Source organism: Balearica regulorum, chromosome 1, assembly GCF_011004875.1.
Source record: "Balearica regulorum gibbericeps isolate bBalReg1 chromosome 1, bBalReg1.pri, whole genome shotgun sequence".
Classification (NCBI taxonomy): domain Eukaryota; kingdom Metazoa; phylum Chordata; class Aves; order Gruiformes; family Gruidae; genus Balearica; species Balearica regulorum.
In genome coordinates, this window is record NC_046184.1 from 77726663 (window position 1) to 77746356 (window position 19694).

The 19694-nt window shown below is 43.1% G+C and overlaps 1 protein-coding gene across 6 annotated transcripts in view; it reads left to right on the top strand.

Moving 5' to 3' along the window:
* Positions 1-19694, top strand: part of PRR5 (proline rich 5) — a 94593-nt gene that overhangs the window by 37731 nt on the left and 37168 nt on the right. For 4 of the 6 annotated variants that reach the window (XM_075760148.1, XM_075760137.1, XM_075760130.1 and 1 more), the window contains 4 exons: positions 849-962; positions 11578-11658; positions 18203-18251; positions 18935-18992. In XM_075760148.1, coding sequence (XP_075616263.1) covers positions 859-962; positions 11578-11658; positions 18203-18251; positions 18935-18992 — 292 coding nt within the window. In that variant the 5' untranslated portion in view covers positions 849-858. The other 2 variants (XM_075760156.1, XM_075760120.1) reach the window with 2 other exon arrangements.

A 19694-nucleotide genomic window follows, 5' to 3' on the forward strand; every position in this document is an offset into this window, starting at 1 on the left:
TGGCTTTTCTGTGTACCACCAAAAATTCCTCAAAATGCTAAAACCCAAACTAGCACTTTTCATTCTGCAGTCATGTTGCTTGCGAGTATATTCCGTCTTGTGGCTTATGTGACACTTTCAGCTGAAGCAGCCTCCGAGGCGAGCCGTGAGGCTGTGCTGTGTGTGTACGGGAGTGCGTGTATGTATATGTATGAGCGAGGGAGCAAGAGCGCGTGTGTGCAGTGTCGTAACGTGGCAGGGCACAGGCAGTTATGAAACTTTCCAATAAAGTCTCAGTGCGTCAGTATTGGTTGCTTGGGTGGTTTGGTTTTTTTTTTTCCTGTCCGTTGCCCTCCAGTTTCATTTCCATTTGTGAGTGCAGAGAGAGAGAGGGTGAGGTTGAGAAATGCTAACAGACCCCCCCAAGCCGCTGGAGGAGCCGAGCAGTTCCCACGACAGGTGGAGCACGCCGCCGCGGCGCTGAGCAAGATTCCCGGGTCGTGGTGCCCGGGGACAGGGGGAGGGGAAGCCCTCGCAAAGAGCCCCTTCAAAGTGCTGCAGCAGCAGCCAGAAGTTCGACTTTCATTTTTTGAAAGGACTGGTGAAATTATTAACCACAGTTGATGACGTCAGAGTTGATCTGATTAAAGGTTTGTTTTCTTGCTGGCAGAGGTGTGCTCCGTAGAGACTGGTTCTCTCTTCTTTTTTTTTTTTAAGTTTCTTTTTTGAACAGCAAACGGAGGGAACTGCTCGCATTGCTGCTGCTGCTGCTGCCGCTGCTCCAGCTGCGTGTGTGTGTGTGTAAACAGGATGGTGTATCTGTAGCTGCCACGCGCAAACACACATTTGACCATGAGGACTCTTCGCAGGTTGAAGTTCATGAGTTCGCCCAGCCTCAGTGATCTGGGCAAGAGAGAGCAGGCAGCCTTGGATGAGCGGGGGACCCAGCAGCGACGGGCCTGCTCCAACGCTACCTGGAACAGGTAAGGTCTCGCTCAATGTGCCGACTCCCCGGCAGCCTCCCCGGGCTTCCGCGGCCGTGATTAACGTGTGGGTAGCCGCTCTGTCGGCTTGAAGGCTAGGCTGCCTTGCGCCCAGCTCGGCAAGGTTACAGTACGTCAGGCTTCTGCGTTAGTGTGTTGCGCGTACCGGAGTTCGCGTTCAAGTAAAAGACGGGAGCGGCTTTTTTCCCTGTTGCTGTTAACCTTTCTCTGAAGGCTGATAGGAAAGAGCCTTTCCTGCAGATGGCTCAGCCTGCTCTTCCTTGTCACGGACAAGGACTTATTTCACAAGGTCCAGCTACAAATATGTCTTTGTGTCTATCTAGATATTCAAGGTTGATTTGGTTTATTTTGGTTTAAAGAAATTTACATATACACAACTATTAAAATACATTATTTTTATCTGCATAGCTATATATATTGCTGGTTATTGATACAGATATGACAAAGTCTACTCAATATACTCACATTAATACAAATATCTCTGTGTGTGTGTGGGCGCATGCAAGCACACGTACTTTGCACGGGGAAAAATAAGCCCTGATTGTTTTCTTTGTTGTGTTTATACATCTGAATTTTATTACCATTTGACAAAAAAAAAAAACCCCACAGGCAAACATTTTGTTGAGAATGTGTCACTTAGCACAGATATTCAGAAAGCATTTTCATGACCATTTTGGTGACGCTTTTAAAGATGAGTCTAAGTCTCTTAAGTTGTTAGGAATTATATTATGTCCTTTTTGAAAATGAAATGTCATCTCCTGGGTCAGAGCTCGGAAGGTGTAATTTGTAATGTTTTATAATTGTATAGTGATACAGCTGTAGGAAGAAAAATACCAGTGAACTATACACACATTTGTTAAAGGTATTTGAGTTCTAAGCCAAAAAAATAATTATGAAATTTCACATCATCTGTCCCTCTCACCACTTGATTTGTGGTTTCATGCTGGCATTATGAATTAGTTGTTTAATGCCAACAGCACACCAAGCACTGAAACTATACCGGTCACAAAAGAGACCAAGTTTCTGCTCAAAATCCGTGCTATTTGTAGGACCTGGAGTTGCCCCCGAGGTCTGGATGGTGGTGGTAATTAAAGCCTAGATTTGAGCCATCTTGGCTTATGCCAGTTGGGGTTTCACTAGGCCAGTTGCCCAATGGGAAGCAGCAGAGAGTAACATACTCCTTGGTGTGAACCAAGGTGACAGAATACGGTCCCCAAAGCCTTTTTGTGATGGTGTGCTGACAGCTTTTGTTGGCAGGGATTAGCGTTCCCGGGTCTTGCTTGCAGGGAGAGAGCCGTGGAGGCGGATGCAAATAGAGAGCAGGTCAGGCACCAGGCTTTCTGGAAGGGGGAGAGCTCCAGGCTTAGGGGCTGTTGATACTCACACCAGAGAGTTTTCCTAAGTGAGCTGGAGCAAGAGTTTGTTATCTGTAATTCAGACAAGACAGGTATAGCTCAGGCCAGAAGGGGTTGCCTATCAGCAAGCTAGACTTCTGCATGTTTCATCAAACGATTAGACAACTGTCCCATCACCTGTTCCTGGAATAAGTCTCCACAAGTCATCCTGTTGCCGCTTTGCGTGAACTCAGGCCCAAGTTCCTTTCCTGCCGCGGGTTGCCTTTTCCCTGTGCAGGGATCCCTGCTGTTCGGTGGCACGTGCCTCCGAAACGCCTTGGGAGTGTTGGCAGAGCTGCTGTCGTGCAGCGGCAGGCTGTTGTTACCTGCAGTGGCGAGTCAAGTGGGCACCATGTGCCTGCGCTAACAGCTGCCTAAAGCTATGGCAAGTAATGCAGATTACTAGCCAGCTGCACTGCATGGGCAAAGGGAAGGCCCTTTATTTCTCGTTTAATAGTGCAAGGCTTTCTCTGGAGTGGAAGAGAGAGTGAGGGTAATTCTTCTTTCAGGTGCAGTAAGACTTGTATCCTCTCTAGAGTTTATCCTCAGGAAAGCCAGGGCTTAAGTGATGTTGGATTAGTTGTATTAGTAAGTTAGCCACTGTAGCTTCCGCCTATCACCACTGCATGCCCACGTTGGCATGTGTAACAGGGTCTGGTCTTGAGGCAGTTGGTGTTCAGCTCTCCTGGGAAGACTGTAACATCGATGTGGCAAACTGGGCATCTAAAGTTTGCCTCACCAGAAATCTTGTGTGGGTTTTGAAAATCTTGGGCTGTGGAAGGTTTTTTTATTTTTCCCCTGCAAAATTAAAACACCCCAACAGAGGACTAGCATACCATACTTTGGTTTATGGGAATATTTGTTCTTCCAAACGAAAGGATTGCCTTTGCTGTTTCATTCTGTGCAACATTGAACGTAAGAGCTTGCTGATCAAGGAAGTCGGGGTGCACCAGCAAAGCTCTTCCCTCTCACCAAGCCTGGCACTTCTATATTTAAATGTCTGCTGGTTTCTTGCCTAATGTTAGCAGCTGTGCCTGGGTGTGGCATGTGCGTATCTGCTTCTGAAAGAGGCTTTGAACCAAGTTCATCAAAACTCATGTGAGGAGAGGCGAAGCACAACCCCGCAGCAGGCCCTGCCCCCCATGTGACTGCTGAAGATGCTGCCTCGGCCCTGCCGGAGACCACGCTGAAATGCTGCGAAGCCAGAGTTTTGCTGGTAGGGTCTTCTGCTAGGTAGCAGCTCCGTCACTGTGGGCTTTTTCTGAGGAGGATGTGTGGCTCCCCTTCTGCAATCAGCTTGCATGTGTGGCTAGTTTGGCTGCCCAGCAACGTTCCCTCCACCGCCTCAGCTCTGTTCACACAGGTCTCAGCCCTCAGACTGTTTATACCAGAGGATGCTTGCTGCTCTCTGACACCAAGGGAGGGCAAACTGCAGAAGCTTAATCGCAGGGTTCAGTGTGCAGGGGCCACATACCACTCACTCGGTGCTAGCAAGGAAGGTCTCTTCCTCCCTGATGACTTTCCTTCACCTTCAGACTAAAATACTGTAAAACTTCTCGACGCTGTTAGATCAAAGGGAAATTGGTGCTGAGCTGCCCTCTGCTACTATGCAAATTAGACTTTATTTCATGGCTTTTTTGAGCTCGCTTTCCCATGAACCCCAAAAGATCTGTACAGCAACACACCGGCAGTGCACGTTAACTAGCAACCAACAGCAACATAGTGGAACAATATAGTTTCATTACAGCTCACAGAATTTGCATGGGATTAAAATAGCTTAGATTTTTTCACTAACATTGTCTTCAATTTCTCTTCTCCCCCCTTTTTCTGCTTCAGGCAAAAAATGAGGGCTGAATGCTGACTAAACCAATTGGACTGAGAAACCCAGGGATTTTAGTCTTGAGCTTGCAAGACAGGGGGGGGCCCTCTCAGGGCAAATAAAATCCATCGCGAGGTCTTCATTCTGACTGAGCTAGCACAGACTGCCTAATCTGGATCTGATATTGTCCAAGTTGTGCTGTGGGAAAGCCTCTAGTCAAAGCCACTTAGATCCTCTTTGGTGTAAGAAAATGGGGAAAATTCATGGAAATGTGCAGGCGTAGGAGACAGCAAAAAAGCGAAGAGAAAACAGATGAGATGCCTGTGACATCAGTGAGATCAGCAGTAAATCCAAGCAGACATACAGAATCAGAAAGAGTTTTATGGTTTGGGCTAATTTTTACAGGCTTGTAATAAGCACAATAACTTGCTGTAATTTTTACAGTGGTGGGAACCATATTTCATCTTCTAATTAAAAATGAATGTTTTTTCAGATCACAGAGAGGCTTTTTCAGTGGAGAAAACAATGTTTTCAGTGGAGAAAACATTCCAGACCAGCATATTTATCTACTACTTCTACTCGGAAATTTTCTTTCTTCCAATATTTAATGTTTATTTAGAAATATTTAGAAATATTTCTGCCTGTTTGAGGATCACCTTCTTTTTCCTGACCCTTTATTTGGAGCCTTCTTTGGAGCAGTGGGCCGTGTGTGTGCATGGGGTGCAGACAGAGCCGAACTACAGGGTGGGGAGGAGGGATGGGGGGGTGAAGGGAACTTCCCAGCTGGCCAATAATGCATGTGCCAGCCTTGACTACAGTACTAGTAAGTGGTGGTGGTGGAGAATTGCTGTTCCCCATAGCCCTCCAAACATACTTGCTTGAATGCAGGTACAATTGGAAGCCAAAATCTCCCTAGTCCTACACTCTGTAGAGGTATTGACTCTTAGTAACACTTCAGGGAAGTCCCTGTCTCAACTTCTTCGTGTGTAAGACTAGTGTTTGTAGTTGGTGAAGCTAGTGAACTAATGCCTCGAAAACTCTTTGAAGATGGAGTTTTGCAGACCAGCTTATTTTCACTTGTACGATCCAGTGCGTAATTGCAGTCTATCCCTCTTTGCAGCTTGCTTTACCTTGGGTAGAAATTTCAGAAACGTAAGTGGACTAGCAGCTGCAGGCTTATTTTGAAAGGGTCAAGGCCTCATGGAAAGCCTGTGGAGTTAGAGATGGACTGAAGCTGTGCTGAAAATGGGCTCTTCCTGATTGTATTAAGCTACTTCAGGAAAATGAGGTTTTATTCTGGAGCGAGGTGGTCTTCAAGGAGGTTTTGATGCCAGTGTATCAGGTTAATTATTGTTAATTATCTGTTCCCTTAACTGCCCAGAGAAGTTGTGGATCTCCCCATCCCTGGAAGTGTTCAAAGCCAGGTTGGATGGGGCTTTGGGCAACCTGGTCTAGTGGAGGGTGTCCCTGCCCATGGTGGGGGGATTGTAACTAAATTATCTTGGAGGTCCCTTCCAACCCCAAACCATTCTGCGATTCTCTGAAATGAGCCCTAAGTCTTTTAGTCACTTTTGAAAATGAAAATGTTGCCCATAACTACCCGGTACTTGCAGGGTGTGATTATTCACACAGCATTGTTTTCACTCATGGACTTCACCTGGAGCATTTCAAACCCTCAATAAAAACCATGGTGATATTTTCGCTCATGCTGTTTGCATGTGAAGGTAGTGACTGCTTTAGAGAACCAAAATTACCTGTGTGCTGTGCACAAATGAAAACGTGGGCCACTCCACCTGCTTTGCTGAGAAACGCCGAGCTGGGAGGGCCATGGCGACAGTCGGAGGAAACGGGACGTCAGGATTCAGACAGACTTGTGAGCCCAGCTTTGCACTTGTTCCTCAACTCCATGGTCAAACTGATTCTGACCTGGCAGAAACCAGTGGTTTAATCACAATAGTTTTTCCTTCTTGGAAAAGGAAAGAACGGGGTGGGGGGCGGGGAGCCAGCCTCCCACCCACCAAAGGCAGTGGTGTCTGGGTGGACAACTAGCGACTCAAGGGAAATGTATGTTTTGGTGGTATTGAGCTACTTAGGCAGTGGCTTTCTATTATGCAAAAATCAGAATAATAAACCCCACCCTCCTTGTCGTGACACTCAGGCTGTTAGGCTGTTGGGAGTGCCATCAGCAAGCATCCAACTTTGTACTCTGGGGATTTACACCTTCCAGATCCCTTCATTTTAAAGCCAATGGTGGGGAAGGTCTGTGCTGGGTGTGCTGGAGTTGTCGTTCCCTATGTTTTGGGCAGCCAAATAGTCCTGGAGCTACTGCCTCCTCGGGAGGATCAGACAAATCTAGAATGAGTACAGGTGAAGTTTAAAAAGAGGTGTCCTGTCCAAAGAGGTGAAGTTTCTTAGGCTGCTGTGTTCATTTTTGTTGCTGTGAGTGCCACCTTGGTTGTAGGTAGTTTTCTTCTGGCAATCTGTGGCCGCTGTGGGATAGGTAAGTACGATACATTGCTGGAGCCATCTGAGATTTTGTCTTAATTCTAAAGGCACCCCCCCCCCAAAAAAAAACCCCAAACCAACCACAAACAAACTGGTCTCTGCAGTTTTCTGATCCTGATTTCTGCTCCTACAGCCATCCTGCTCTAGCCATGCTTCTGTCTTCCCTGCCCACCACTGACCTGTGGGAAGCCTACTCCTGGGCTTCTTTCTGCCTTCCTGCTGGTCTCTCAAAATGTCTTCTAGCCACAGTCTTCAGACCAAGAGTGACCCATGGTGTATGTTTTTATGGTAAGGTGCCAGCAAAACGTATCATAGTGTTCGGGCTCAGGTAAAATAATATTGCCACAGCAATTTACCCCAATTCATACTGTTTGAGGAGCTGGCTAATGGATTGTTGTTGTGCTTTCAAGAAATGCCATAATCCCGTAACTCAGAGATTTGCCTTTTCTCACAGTGTGAGAGTGGCCGTAGTTTGTTTCAAAGGTGCACTGCTGAGGCGCACAGAGCTTCCAGGTCCCCCTTGCTCCAGCAGAAGATACTGGTGGGGGAGTGTTAGAAATTACTCATTTCCTTAAGCAGGAGAAAGTGCAGTGCTGCAGGAGTAGGAGGTTACATCTGAACTTCTGTGGAAAATGGATCTGTTGGTACCATACAGCAAACTAGAAGCATTTATAACCTTGGATGTACAGTATGTGGTCTGGTCTTGATTGGAGACTGGAAGCTTTTTCAGTACTGAGCATGGGCAATTCAGGAGCTGACCTTTTTTTGGTCTCTTTTGGGCTCTTTTTTTGTCTCCTCTGCGGCGCTGTGTTCTTATGCACACATTTACACACACAGCAACTACAGGGAAGGTGTTTAGAGTAATATCAGTGCATGAGTGCACCCATTATTAACTTTCACGTTGTAAAAGAGTTATGGAAGGGAGTTTACAAGGGATTTCCAGTTCAGGTTAACTATTAAAATGTAAGTTTAATTACATACATTATTCACTTAAGCTTCAGTGTAGGCTGGTCGCAGGCACAAGGAAAGGTGATCCACCCTCCTCAAGCATCTTGCAGGACTTCTGTGTGTAAGCAGCAGCTCAGATTTTCTTTACACCAGAAGTTTGTACTGACTAAACCCTTTTAAACAATCACTCATTATAGAAACCATAGCATTACTTTGATTTAAGCAAGGGTTGGGTTTGTTTTTTTCATTAGCTTAAGATAACTAAGAAGATTCAAGCTAGCTCTTTATGATCCTGACACTGACTTATACCACTGATAGTATCCTGGTTATTCCAACTCCTCTTTATTGCCTCTTGAGCAAGTGTGGAGGGTCAGATCACAGTGGCATTCCCACGTCGCCTGCAGACTGGGACTGCCTGCCTGCACCCTCTAGGCAGGCACTGCTGTCTGCGATAGCAAGGAAAGGCAGCTGGTCAACGCAGCAGGGCCAAAACTTGTTTTCTGGAGAAGGCAGTTGTCCCTCACTACAAGGAAGATCCCAAGCAGGTTAAAAGATCACCACTAGGATGTTTTACGTAGGTGCAGTTCTACTACATGGGCAATAGCTTAAATCCTCACAACCTGTCCCCCTAAGCTTTTGTTAAAAAAGCTTGCTCTCATTTCTTTGAGGAATAATCATGGACCTGTTAAGCTGGAAAGAGAAAACCTCCCCCTCGTTTAGAAAGGAGTGCCAGAGAGAAGGAGAGAGAGCGCGCTGGCTTCTAGGAGAGATATTTAGTCATTCTTCTCTGAGAAGGCTGGCAGGGAACATTGCAAAGTTCATTTCCGAATCAGAAGAGCGTGTAAAGACTGCTTGTTTTATTCACTACATTAATCGTACTTCACATATTACTCATAATATTAAAATACCCAAGTCGCTTCACTGTATACCAGCGACATTTAGCTGCCAATTTTCAAATAATCATAAATTGAGTGTATCTGTTTGAGCCAGCCAAAATAAGCTGGGTTAGATCATGAGTGTATGTCTGTGCACGTGGGTGTAGGGGGGAAAGAGGGACCAATGTGATGGGGGGGGGGAGTGCTTCATGCTTTGGAAGCGTCCTCAAAGGAGCAAAAGAGAGAAGAGGATAATGATTCCTATTTTGATCTGCTTATATCTTTCTCCACAGCGGGTCACGTCCTTCAGCTGCCACTTTTAATTTCCTCTTCCCACAGATGAACGTGGCTGAGCTTTTCTAGCAGCGCATATCTTTGCTGTTCAGCGTTGTCGTGTCTCTGCGTTTCAGTGACTGGTGGCAGGTTTACCTTCCAGCCCAGTCCTCTGCTCCCAGCAAGCATTGAAAGGGCTTGTCTTAGCAGGGACCTGGGGAGGTTTAACGTGAGCACGTGAGGTCCCTGCACACGCTCCACTGCCGCCTGGCATAGTGCCTGCAGTGACATCCCCTTGCAGTGGGAGCAGCCCTTTGTGGCTGGATCCGGCCCCGAGCCAACCGAGCTTGCCCACTAGTAGGAATCAGGCTTTTTCCTGCTGGAGACCTTACGAACAGATACCCCTTTAGCTCTTCTTCACAATACAGGGCAAACCCAAATCCTGGTATATCTAGGTTTGGCAAATCTGGTCCTGGTTTTGCTTTCCAGAGCTCTGAAGCTGGTTGCTGCTCCATTGCACCAGACTCCAGCGCAGTGCAAGCAGGGGGAGGTCAGCTGCAAAGCTCTGAAAAATGATGTTGCAGAGTCACTGTAAAACCAGATCCCCAGGAGGGATCTGCACGCTGCAGCTTCTGATCCTCAGAACATCTTTTCTGTACTTGTTCTAGGGGTGTGATTTAAGTCAGTGACCCCCAAATACAACTCCTGAGCACCTCCATGGCTCGCTGTTCCTATTCCTTGCTCCTGCTGAATACAGGCTGGGAGGCGGTATGCAGAATGAGAGCCAGCCAGGGAGACAGTGCAGAGCAGGACGACTTCTGCCTTAAGATGTCATCTCCCCTTCTCAGGTGCAACATTGAATGGCAAGAGGCAAACACCAAAGTCTGTATTTTCCCTTTGTGATCAGGAGGATTGTGAGGGATGAAAAAAAAAGCAGTGACAATGATGGCATGTTATACTGCTATTGATAATTACACTCATTGCTTTTGTTATGATTTTCATAAATGTATCTTAAAACACCATTTAGTGGTCATGTCATCATCTTTATTTTACACATGGGGCAACTGAAGCAGACAGAAGTGAAATAACTTGCAGTCTCTGCCAGTGGTGGGAAAGGTAATTTCAGTAAAAGCAGTTGTAGTCGAAACTGAGTAGCAGTAGTATGAGCAGTGGAGCCGATAAAGGTTGCTTTCTTGTGTGTGTCAGGAAGCTAAAGCATCTGCGTGCATGTTGAATAAAGGCTGAGCTCACCCTGCAGTATGTTCTTGATCACTAAAATATGCTCCTTCTATCCCAACTGAATCCTAAAAGACCTTAATGTTTTGGGGACTTCCATTCCATAGTTAAAGGTAGTAGAAATTGCGAAGCGGTTCCAAGAGTGGAGAAGTGGGGATGAGCTGGCAGACGGAGGGAGCGTATGAGTCTTCCTTCCTTTTGAAGTCAAAGCCATGAGGCTATAAAAGGTGGCACTGGGTTAGGGAAGGGGAAGGAGACTTCTACTAATACTGGAACAGGTTTGGTCTCACCTCTCACTGGCATTTCTTTACCTTTGTCCTCAGAACTAAGCTCAGTGATTTAGGCTGATGTGTCATCATGCTAATTGTGTCAGGTGTATTTCAGGACTTCATCTTGAAGCACATACTCATTTCAGTAACCCTTTCAGGTGCAGTCTTGTTAAGTTTGTGGGACTAGTAAGCATCCCTGCTAAGCATGTGGATTGCCATGTGTCTGCAGTACCTGGCAAGTTTTTGCCATTCAGTGTCCTAGAATTTCTGGGGGTGGTGGCCATGCACCCCAGGGACAGATAGCATTAGGTATGTGACTTTCTGTTGAGCTAGAGAATTTTGTGGTCTCAATCCTGTCTTTGTTTGTGTCTGTTTGCAGCAGAAAGTCACCGCCTCTAAGCAACATCTGTTTGCAGAACAGTTACAAATGGCATTGAAAATGAAAAGGGAGCATTTTTGTAGGACGCACGGTCTGCCAATGCCTAATGCATTGCTACCTCTCTCACTGTTTGCCTTAGAAACTCTAGACTTTCTGTTCTTTCAGCGCAGCTTTGGTTTTCCTGTAGCTGGAGCAAAAGTGTAAATCTTTGAGAAATGAGTACGTGGTAATAGGAAGCAGTCTTTGTAACCAATTGCCCCTTTTGTTTCATTTTTGAAAATGAATGAGAGATTGGTGAAATTGACCTAAAATTCATAATTGTCCAGTGTTTCTTTTTTTCTTTTTTTTTTTTTTTTAAGAACTAACCATTCTTGACATTCCATTCAATAAAGGAATGCAATATTTGTAGGTTAAACTTCAGGTTAAATGCTGACTTGTTGATAAAGAAATCAAGTAACCATAGCTCAGACAAACATACTCCAACAATGCCGGGAATATAATAATTTATCTCATAGTAACGCTGTTAATTGTGGTGAGCCATAGAGACAAAAATATACTTTAAAATACTTCAAATATACTTAATATATAAATATATTGAAAGTTATACTTAATATACTTAAAAGATATAAGCCTAAGTTTTCTGAAATTACTGATTTGAGATGTGCAACTGTTGAAGTTACTGAGTTGGAACAAAGCAAAAAGAACTGATTTTCAAAGATGTCATCTATTTTCTAGGCAATAATTCCCTTTAAGGCATCTGGGATGGGATACCAGATGTCATCTATGACTTTTAAAAAGGTCCTTCAGTGTCTAGACAGAGATGTTTGGCGTATTGTGGAAGCGATACCCTTTTAAAATGTGATCGGATGCTAATGACTCCTAATGTGCTCTTTCAGTATCCACAATGGAGTAATAGCGGTGTTCCAGCGTAAGGGTCTCCCGGACCATGAACTTTACAACCTCAATGAAGGAGTCAGGTAAGAGACTCAACGCAAGGTGTTATTAGCCAGCGTGCACAGTACTGTTTGCTAGCACTCGCGCTTGAAACTTCTACAGCGGTATTGCAGGTGGTTTTTTTCCCAGTGGTAGTTTCAACCAGTACCCTCAATTTGGCCTCAGTGAATAACTGTTGCTGATGTGTGTCAACACCTTGCTGTGTAGCGAAAGCTGGGTTCCTCTTTCTGCAGAGGAGATATTTAGCTGTGAGAAGGGTGGATTATTTCAGAGTCTGTCTTGACGTACTGGATTGAAACTAAGGAAGGGAATACCTGGAGCCCTCTAGTAATGCAGCCCTATAACACTGCAATGATGCTGCCCTTTCTGTAGGTGCCAGGCCTAGCTCTGAGGTGCTTCCCCTGCATCCACGGAGGATGCAAAGCCTCCAAGCCCTCAGTGTGACACGGCAAGGCAAGATGTCCTGGCTGCTCCTTCCGGACAGGCTGAATATGCCGTAGTTGTTACAAAGCTGTCTTGTCAGCACAATGACCTGAGTAACGCAGTTTACGGTTCCTATTTCTTTCTCTTACTGTGATGATACTGTTCACAACAGACTAAATATAGACCAGTGAGATGTATAATGGGAACTTTTTTCCTAAAAAAAAAAAAAAAAGAGAAAGTGAAAATCCTACCATTAGAGTTATTCAAGTTACAGTTGCAAAGACAAATTTACCAAGAGATAAGCTGATATGTGGATGTACTTTTTCTAGCACTTACTATTAGTTACTAAACCCCTCTCTCACTGACAAGGGCAAGGTAGCAGATTTCCTTTTAGAAATTTGTCCCAACGCTTTGAAGAAGAAACGGTGGAAAAGAAGCTGCACTTACAAATGACAGACAGCTTATTACATTCCCTGGCTGTCTTCAGATAAGAGCCTCAGTAATTCCTTTCCCTTACTGCTTATTCCCACTCTATCCGGTCACTGGAGTCTGAAAAAATCCACAGAATATCTACATATTCTGGGATTATCTGTCCCTATCTGGTTCCCAGTCTGGGATAGCTGGCCCAGTCTGGTTCCTTTAATTGTGGAAATATCTTCAGAGAAGTCCAGGTGAATGACATTTGGCCTGTGATCTCTCTTTTTCCCTCTCTCTGTCTCTCTGTGTCTTTTTGAAATGAAAAGAATTCTCCAGTTATTTCTTACTTCTCTGGGGACAAAATGACATATAAAGAATAGCTTTTCTAGGATGGTTGTCAGTTAGGATGATCCATCAATCATTTTGAGTTAGTTATTGCAATAATAGTTGATCATTGTTACTGTAAGTGCAGTTAGGATTCTTCAGCTTTATCTGAATGACAAAAAATGGTATTTCTGGGCTGAGATTTCCTGGCCCAATGCATTTGCCTCAGGATGCTCATCTGTTGGTGATGGACAGAAGAGGAAAAATTATCTGCTGATGTGACAAACAGAATCTTGTATGAACCAACAAATAGAAGATGGATGGATGGATGTTATTTGATGAATTGTGCCCAGATTTTACTTTGATTTACCTGGGTATAAACCCTACACCATGATGATGCTTGCTAATATAGTTGTGTTGAATTTATTGCAACGTCCCAGGCAGCTGAACAGGCAAGCTGACTACAAATATATTGATTTTTTTTTTTTTTTCCATTTTATGATGGGCTTTACTGCCCATTTCTTTTTGTTAGGGTAAGCATAATGCTGCTTTGTTGTTATCTCAGCTGATCGCTCAGTTTTCCTCTGCTTCAGGGAGGCCAACGCTTGGTGACTCATACCTGAGCTGATGGACAAATATTGTGAAATCTAGACTGAGCTAGAAAGTTGCTGTCGTAAGTGAGGCATCAGCAGCGTAACTCTCGTGGGATGAGTGAGCATTTGGTGAGATGCAGCGTGGCTTTTGAGTCTGGTTCTTGTCTACTTCTGCTTTGAGGTTGTTCCCTCTTGCCTCTGACTTGGCCTGAACAGCCTTCTAATTTATTGCCAAAAGCTGTCCATCCTCTTGGTAATCACTCTGAGTTTTTGTGAAGCTTCTCGTGTGCGACCTGCTTGCTTTGCTCGTAGAAAAAGCCAAGAAGAGAAAAATGCGAGGGAGCGAGGAGGATACAACAGCTGAAAGATCTGTCTCCAGAGGAGAGCATGGTAGTGGTAGTTTTTTAACATGCCTATTCACACGTCCAGCCACAGCCTTTTTCCAGAAGCAACTGCAGTCCTGCTGTGCACTTCATTTTACTGCTGCCCACAGTCAATAATGGTTTAGGGCTGCCTGACTATTTGCAGCCAAAGCCCTTTTGCCTTAAATTGAGCTCAAAACCTAACTAAGAAATTACTGATTTGACACATACCAAAAATATCTGGCTTACTACGATTGTTATTTTATTCAAAATAACTTTCTTTGGGTTAATGTTATTACTGAATGCAAAAATATCTGATTCATAAACATGACCTCAGAAGTGGAACGGGTGTATATTTCTCGTATGATTATTTTCACCGCAAGTACATAAATACAAAGAAACAAATAGCCATTTTTTCCACTGGGCAGAATTTGAGTGTGGAAGTGTTCAGGTAAATGGCTAGTATCAGTAACTTTTTTTTCAGCAGTTATAGGACAGTAAAAGAAGTTATTTTATGACTTTAATTAGAGCAGATTCCAGGATACTTTTTGTAATTAAACATTGAATATCCAAGTTGACTCACAGACCAAGTGTACATATTTGAACAGTTACATTACACCCACAATATTTGCGCACCATCATTTTGTCTCAGGAATATCACATATTTTCAACTACTGTATGTCACATATGTGCAAATAAATACGTATAACTTCCTTTTCTGAAGACACATCTCAAGGCTTTGAACCCTGATTATGTATGCACTGATTATTTAAGAAAATATCAGTGAGTACAAATTTGCACAGTACCATTTACTTTTCTTCTAAGCTTTGACTCATAAAAGCTGCCACTCATTTACACCAATGCCATTTGACACCATTCTTGCAATCCTCTGGCACTAGAGAATGGCCTTAAATATGGAGTACGTAGCACTCAGAAGCCCTACTACTACTAAAATCAGTGTGTGACTTCAGTCTCTTTCATATTGCTTTAACTCGTGAATAACTCAGCAGAAGCTAATGAAGCAAGGTGGTAAGAGGATACCCTAGTAACTGGGAGTATCACACGTGTATGTGCTGTACATTACTTCTTCTGAGCCCTTACTAGGTGATTTAATAGGGGATTGACTCAAAAGTCAGGTAATAAAAATCTGTATGCATATACTTACTGTTTAGTATTTCTCTTGATGTATGTGTGTGATACTAGTGATCATATGGTGCTTTTTTTCCTTTTTCATTTCATGCACCGTATGTCATTTCAAAGCGTTTATTTACACCACTTGTAAATCAAGGAAGAAAAAGAAGGAAAGGGAAACACAGTGGAAGCAGGATGTCCTGTATTAAAGCTAATACATATTTATAGCTGCCTCTTTTCTGAGTTTCAGGATACTGATTTGATGCAAACAAAGCACATTTTAGTGGTACTTCCTCTTTTGTAGCAAGAGTTCAAATCCAGTAAAGTCACTTGTTTCCATTTGCTTCATTTAACTTTATTTAACAGATATTAGACAGTGTTAGACTTTCCATTCTCTGTAATGTTGCAAGAGTTAATTTCAAAATGAACCAAAGAAGTGGCAGCAGGAGGATACAAAAAAACTCAGGAGCTATTTTAGCATATTTTATGTGAATTTATATAATCATCCTTATTTATCAAGTCATTAAACAGGCAATGGTATCAGTGATGTACAAGCTTCATAAGAGTGCAAAATGACTGGCTTCAAAATCAGATGCACTTGAAATGAGGTCTGCTATCTGATCAGGAGTATCTTTTAGATTTAATCAGATTTTTACCCAGATTCCACCATGATGTGCACGTATCTAGATAAGGTTATTCAGTAATCTGAATTATCCAGGATCTGACAGGTGACAACCTAACTGATTTTTGTTAAAGGAAATTAAGCAAGGATGAAAAAAAAAATTGCAAGCGATGTCTTGGATCCAGTTTTGTTGTAGATCCCTCTTAAATGAAAATGGGTACAGAGAACATCAAACACCAGTGTTCTGATGTGGCCTGAGGGCCTCACTGTTTCACAAGAAATTAATTAAGCAGTGTGAAGTATCTGTATTATTAGGGATTCAAAGAGCAAGATGCAATTGTGCTGTCAGTTCTTCTTCCACCCTGTAAACAGGGATGCTAATGTAGCCGTAGTGCTGCTTGGTGTGATGCAGTTCAGTGCATATAATTAACTACAGGCTGGTTGTCTAGTTCATTCACAGCTGAAAAAATGGAAATATGGTGGGATTTTGTTTTGTCAGAGGGTTAGTTATTGCATAAGTAGAGCATCGTTTTGTGTTTCCTGCCCTAAATGCCAGGAATTATCAGTAAAACCTAAAATATGAAAAAAGAAGGTATTTGCAAATCACCTGTTCAAGACTATGAGGAACCCAGGATAGACGTCAAAGGGCTGCTACCTTGAGGAGAGGGTAGAAAATTAAGCATAACCTGTCAGCATAAAGTATCGGTATTTTTTTGAAACAGTGGCACAAAGAGATATCTGGGAATAAATTGTCTCTATCACAGGAGAATTCAAATCTGCAACTTTCTTGTAATTTTAACCTAAAAATGGTTTATCTACCCATGGTCAAAGTAAGAAAAACCTTGAGAGCCATCACTTGCGATCCAGAAAAAATCACACCACTTGGATAGTAAATTCCTACTTTGAGAGAGCATGGCATGATTTGGCTATAGCATCCTCGTACTCGTTGACGTACTCTTAAGGCTTCAAACCCACCTCCTCCAAAGACTGTTAAATCCCTGCTAAGGGCTTGGTATTCAGTGGGTACCATTGAGGATGGAGTCTCAGGGCACTGCAAGGGTTTTCCTCTCCCATATGTTGCAACAGCATGCCAAGGGGGCTAGCCATACAATGGCCATTCATGGCAGTGAAACACCTATGGCTAAAGCCCGAGCTGGCTTTGAAAATTTTTGTCCATAGATAGTTTGTCTGAGTTAATCAGGTTTCTAGCAGAAAAGGATTCTGATGCTTAGGAGCATCTGAAAAAACCCTTCCTTTTGTTTATTTTCTACTTCATTTATGGCTAGAGTGTTTCCGCAGGGTGCTATGAAGTCAGTGTGGACATGTGCTTAAGGATAAATAAATAAGAGACTGTATTTCGGCCTCCTAAAGGTTGACCTCCTCCCCCTCCTCTCCCTGAACTTTCCGAAGATCTCAAGAGGTTGTGCTGAAGCATGTGGTGTTAAAAACATGAGATCCAAATCCTGCAGAGTTTTTCATGGAGCATAGGGATATGCTGGACTTCTTAAACCAGACGTGTATTTGTTTACTAGTTAAATAATTTGATTAATTAGTTATTTGTTAGTTAAAAACATAACCCAAATGGAGAGATGATAACATGCTACTGAATATATAATTTACCTAATGCCCTAGTTGAGGTGGATGTTTAGATTTTAAGTCAAATTTGACCTTATTTCTTCATGGGACCTGAGGTGGTCACACAGAGACAGGTTTTCGAAAGAGTTCCAGGCCAGATTTGCATGTGTTCAGAAAGCCCAGCTGGGCCTACATTTTTATAAGGTCTGAGCTCTCATTTATGCATCTAAACAGCAAACTACGTGCAGAGAATTATACCTAGCATCCAATGTGTGACACTGCAATGACTTACAGCTTTTTAGCAATGTATGGTGAGTTTTACCTGGATACAAATGTTGGGCTTGCGGATCAGGTTCAATTCTGTTTCTGAATTTGAGGGTTGTTCCTGGGAATTTTTTTGCAGTGAGTTTGGTTTGCTCTCTGAGATTACTTTGTAGGTTTTAGTGTAGAGGAATCATGAAAGGCAGAGCTAAACTATTAAATTCCTACCTCCTCTTTTACTGAAACCGTATGAAACTTCAGCTGTCGTGAGTCTCCTGAGTGGAAGATCCTTTTAATGAAAACTGGCCAAGTTTCATACCTGCAATGAAACCCCACAGAATATCATCCTGCTTCAGGTTTCTCTCTGAACATTTTGTCACAGCTCTTTTTTTCAACCTTATGCAGGACAGGGATGCTTTGGCTCTGAACACGTCAGCCAAGTCACATGCTTGTTTTTTGGCTCAGACCCATGGATGGGCAGAGGGTGCTGGGAGTTCTCCCACGTCTGCAATGCCAGGCCCCAGTGAAGCCCTGCCACAGCAGGAGAACAACTCGAGCATTTTTAAAAGGGTTAGATGTAGGATGGAAAGCATCCTCTTTTTATCTTTTTTCCTTTCATATGTATTCATGCAACTGAGCCATCTGAAAGCACAGCAGATATTTTTCAACACACAGAAATGCTGGTTGGGAGTCTTAATATTGTTGACCTTCTTTGTTCTATTTGTAGTTAGGCATTATTGACAGGCTGTGTTCTCATATGAAAATAAATTGCTATTAGTGACTTCCTCTTTTCCATGCAGTGCACAGCTAATACGATTTGCTGATTACACAGATCCTTTTCTTATTCTTTTTAATACAGGCAATTATTGAAAACAGAACTGGGATCCTTTTTCACTGAATATCTACAGGTAGGCATGTATTTTCTTTCATTTAAATCAGATTTTGTTATATGCTACTGAGCAAAATCACTTCACCCACTCTAAATGCTGATCTGGAGTCCCCGGAAACCAGAGATGTCCACTGACTTCTCTGTGTTCTGTCATTTATGGACTAATGAGATTTGGATTTTATATCTAGTTAGTTAGTTAGTTAGTGAAAGCCCAAGCCACGGAATAGATTTGTGCAATCCCTGTGTTTCTGTATGACATTGCTATCTTTCAGTAGACTTCAGACATTCTCTTTTAACTTAAAATTTGAGTTCCTGAGTAAACCAGTTAAGTTCATTGTAGTATAGTTAATAGGAACGACATTTAGCAGTAAGTGCACACCGTCTATTGAAGCAGTATTCCTTCTGCTTCTCTGAGAGAGAGTACATACTTTTGGGTCAGACTTTGGAAGTTTGAGAAGCACTTTGTATCGCACAGAATATGTGCTGTATCCTGAAAGCACAGGATACAGGTGCTTATATCATCATTTGACAAATGGCCCAAGGGATATAAGAAAGATGGACACAGGAGGAGTCCTTTGATGATTGATCATTAAAATAAATGACCCCCTTTGTTGTCAAATGTTAAGAATGAACAAAATGTGAAATACGATGGCTGTAGGGAAGTACAGAATTGAATAAAGTTAGTCTATATTTTATTTACAGAATCAGCTGCTCACAAAAGGCATGGTGATCCTAAGGGACAAGATCCGGTTTTATGAAGGTAACTTGGATTTTAGCATGGTTATCTATGTCTGTCACAGGAGTTTTGGCAAATGCAGTCTGGAGGCGGTGTGATGCTTTCCACTCTCTTCCTGGGACTATTGATTAGCTTGTATCAATTCATTCCTGCAGTCTGCTGTGTCCTGCCTTGCTGTTCCCATTGGCTTTCATCAAGCAGAGGTGATTGGCAAGAGCAGCAGTGAGGGAGTAAAGGAAAGATTACCTCCAGCATGGATGCTTCCTTCTCCTTCCATTATAGCCTGCTCAGTGTTAAGGAAAAGTGGAAAAATAGAGTGAGATATATTAATAAACAAAAACCTAAGCACTAAGATCCCAGTTAGTTGAAGTGGCTGGCTAAGTCCAAAATAATGTTGTAGGTTGTTTTAAGCATTATTTTGGATTCATGCTTACATAAACGAGATCAGACACTGTCTCTTTTTTTACAGTCAAGACTCCATTTGTCTGTCTTCACCTTCTGGAGGTGTCACCTTCTGGAAGTAAAAATCAAGGATAACCTCCACCTGATATGTCATTTTACAGTCACCTTCATTTTGTGTCCTATGCTACTGTGTGGCATTTCAATGTGCTGTTAAATATGCTGCTTTGTCCTAGATGTAGGCGTATGCCATCAGAGGATGAAATGGTTTCAGAATATCTTCCAAAATTATTGCCCATGTAAACAGTCTGAAGATCTTTGGGGAAT